This window comes from Crocodylus porosus, unplaced genomic scaffold (assembly GCF_001723895.1).
Source record: "Crocodylus porosus isolate Cpor-Errol unplaced genomic scaffold, CroPor_comp1, whole genome shotgun sequence".
Taxonomy (NCBI): Eukaryota; Metazoa; Chordata; order Crocodylia; family Crocodylidae; genus Crocodylus; species Crocodylus porosus.
In genome coordinates this window covers 1,956,893-1,960,264 of record NW_017728931.1, presented here as the reverse complement: position 1 = coordinate 1,960,264, position 3,372 = coordinate 1,956,893, and the positions used below count along the sequence as shown (strand labels likewise).

The 3,372-nt window shown below is 43.5% G+C and overlaps 1 protein-coding gene across 1 annotated transcript; it reads right to left on the bottom strand.

Annotated features, from left to right (window-relative positions):
- Nucleotides 1–1,668: 1,668 nt before the first annotated feature.
- Nucleotides 1,669–2,225, bottom strand: SCP2D1 (SCP2 sterol binding domain containing 1). Its single transcript, XM_019543991.1, has one exon. The coding sequence runs from the start codon at nt 2,205–2,207 to the stop codon at nt 1,740–1,742; it is 468 nt and encodes a 155-aa protein (XP_019399536.1). The 5' UTR covers nt 2,208–2,225; the 3' UTR covers nt 1,669–1,739.
- Between the last annotated feature and the right edge of the window lie 1,147 nt (nt 2,226–3,372).

Below are 3,372 nucleotides of genomic sequence, written 5' to 3'. Positions count from 1 at the left end.
TACTCTGTAACTCAGCCTGGGCTCAATGGAGGAGTTAGCAGGTGATGTTCTGTGGTTTGTTCTTCTGTCACCACAGCTATGGGGAGAATAGCTATTAATTGCTCACTAAGCCTGGAGAAATAAATCATGGAGTTGTGGGGTAGGTGGCTACAACCTGGAATATAAGATTTGCCATACCTGGCCTGGTATTCTTCTCCAGCTAATAATAGCTAATGCCTGCTCTGAAAGTTTCCACAATGCATCTTATTGACCAGTTCAGTCCCCAGCAGGAAAAGAGGCAATTTGTTTCACTCCCCCAGATTTACATCCTTCAGCACTCAGTGTTAGTACTGGAAAGCAGATGGACATGCCTAGTAGTCAGGCCAAGGATCCAAAACCTGAGTCCAGAGGCAGGAGCCAGGACAGGGTTCTCAGCCTGTGGTGAGGAACAAGCCAAGGTCAAGGAGGCAGAAGTGAATCTAGGGTTAGGAAGTCACAGATCACACTAAGGCTAAAAACAGGCTGGCCAGAGCCAAGCATAGAGACTCACAGTCAGAAACAAGCCAAGGAGCAGGGGGGGACAGGACACAGACACTGCTAGAAGAAGCACAGGGAGAGAGAAACCAAGCTAAAAGCAAGGACCAGAGTCAAAAAGCAAGGTGCTGAGATAACAGCAGTCTGCATGCTTACCAGGACACTTGCTGTGCAATTAGCTCACCCCTGCTAGCCCAGCTGGTTTTAAGGCTGTGTATGTGTCCTAGTCAGCAGCACAGCAGCCAGGAGACTGCCAGACAGACAGCCCATTCCCACTTGGAGTGATGATGATTCATTACAGATAAGAGCACAGGCGCTTGCTAGGCCTGACATTTCCAATGGCTAAGGCTTACTCTGCTTTGCAGGTCTCTGTATGAAACTGGAGTGCTACCTATAGTGACAACACTGTCCTGCCAGGGCCTAGCCACACTCCCCTCAGCCCAGTCCTGTGGAAGGGAAGGGAAGGCTGCACCACCTGGCTTCTAGCCTGAGCCACAGTAGGCATGTGCCTGCATTTCTGGGATGTCTGTGCAATTACAAACTGATTCAGCCTAGCCAGGTTAGACTAACCTGTATAGATTGAATCAATTTAGGCTCAGGCTTTTTGAATGTCTGTCCCTAGCCTAGGAGTGATCACTCTTTTTACACACTTTCCCATTCTACATTCTTCTCTTCATTTACTGGTACCCACTACCTCCCTCCTACCAACTCTATGTTGTGGTAACCTTCATCTGGATAAAAGGCCTGAGCCCAACTCCCTCTCAGCAAACCATAATCTTTCCTGACAGTTTAAGGAGTTCTGCCAGTAATTAACCTAGTTAGTTGTCTCACCAATACTTCTCCAGTTAATCCAAAGATCACTGGAGGTCCACAGCCTTCTCTGGGCTGATGATGTCTGCAACATTCCCACTCCTAGCATCCCATGCTCCAGATGTGAATGCCAGTCCATACCATATTCCATGAAGTAACTATGACTATGAGAATGCATGATGAAAGCTTCTAGTGAAGAACAATGAGAGACTCCGCTTATTCTGCTGTTCATCCCCACTTTAGTGTAGCAATAATAATTATGCGAGCAAATGAGCTGTGAAGTAACTTGGACTTTGAATAGTAATAATTTGCATTAAAATATGGTCTCCCTGTTTCCAGTCTCCATTATGAAGAACTTTGCCGTATGACAGAAGAAATTCTCAGCCTTTGTGGTTCTTCCCATTGTCAGTCCCACTCTATATCAGTTTAACGTGGTCTTTGAGAATCATCACCAGCTTCTGGCCTAACATGATATTTCCTTTCACCTTCAGCCTGCCAACAAATAATGCCCTTTGAGGCTTGATCTTCCCCAGGACTAGGTCCATGAAGTCATGGTCGGACAGGATGAAGATCGTGTCTGCAGGACTGCATGAAGCACCTCTGTAGATCTCTCCAGAGCCAGTCTTTAAGTCAAGAGTCCACTGCATCACTACCTTTCCATTGCTAGTGATGTCCCACTGAAATACTGCATTCACTTTTGTCGCCAACTGACTTCCAACTTGCTTGATGCTGTGACCAATTTCCTCAAATATCAGGTCACTCCTAAGGCCAGTGGCTTTCACTGAAGGTTTAGGAGAGGCTGATCTCAGAGTCACATAGGAGCTGGAGTCAGCAGCTTCTTTGATCTTGCTCTGAATGTATATTTTCTTTCCTTCCTTCCACATCTTTGCAGAAAATCTATAGGTTGCAATCTGGAAGCCAATACACTATTGAATCTTTATCCAATATATCTGCCCACTAATTAATACTGTAGTACTTGTTTAATGTGACTGTGTTTCCTCTGTAAACTGTGCCTACTGCTTTGGCATTAAAAGTACAATTTCAATTTTTAAAATGTAGTGGGAATCATTGTTGAGTGGTTGTATTATGACATCAAAGATAACCCAACCAGTCAACATGAAGTCATTCATTTGCATATCATAATGATATTAGTTAAAAAAATTGGTCGTGTTATAGTTTGACATTTTTCATTATAACATCACATTTCATGCTTTTGCTTCATAGCCTTAATTAGTTCAGAACCACTTCGTAGGACTGAGGGTTTTTTTGCTGTTGGATACAAACAGGATTCTTGTTACAAGCTTAAGACAGGCATGTTTGTAACTATTGAGCTTTATGCTACACACATCTTATATCACAAGTTATATATAACAGCAGCCACAAGCACCCAGTCCAAGTGTCTGTTATGCTGTTCTCCTTTTAAAGTGAGTGTATGTATATAGCATCTTTGAGAAGCATGCAAAGAACCTTTATGGTGCACTCCAAAACTTTTGTGTCCGTCTAGAATTATTTTATTTGGACAGCAGCAAGAACAAGCAAATCAAATTAAACAGAAAATGGTCAGCACAGTGAGGGTTCCTTGCCTACCAACTGCATCTGCTGCCTGCTTCCTGCTGGAGCCCAGACTCCAAACAACTCCAGCAGCTGCCACAACCTGACAAGTCTTTTGAACTCGGCCAGATCCAAAGCTTAAAAGGAGGCTAATCCCACAAAGACACCACTTAAATCTCCATGCATCACAAACTTCCTATTTCCCTGTGTTGTAGTTTATGCATTAGGTGGAGACATAGATTAAGCATTTTAAAATCAGTAATGACTATTCATCAAATGACTTTAATACTGTCCTGCAGAAGTGTTCTTTCAAGAGCATGAAGAATATTTTTAAGATCTTTCTATGTCCCCTGCCACCATCCTGTTTGAGCCACTTTCCTGTATGGTAGGAAAGTGCTATGATCCCAAAGCTACAGATGCATATCTGAGGAATAGGGGGATTGGCCCCTGGTCACATAAAAGCAGATTTAAAATGAACAGAAGGAAGTTCTTTAACAC

Bases quoted from the DNA above. Each gene is read 5' to 3' on its own strand.
- SCP2D1 (XM_019543991.1), bottom strand. From the start codon at position 2,207: ATGTGGAAGGAAGGAAAGAAAATATACATTCAGAGCAAGATCAAAGAA.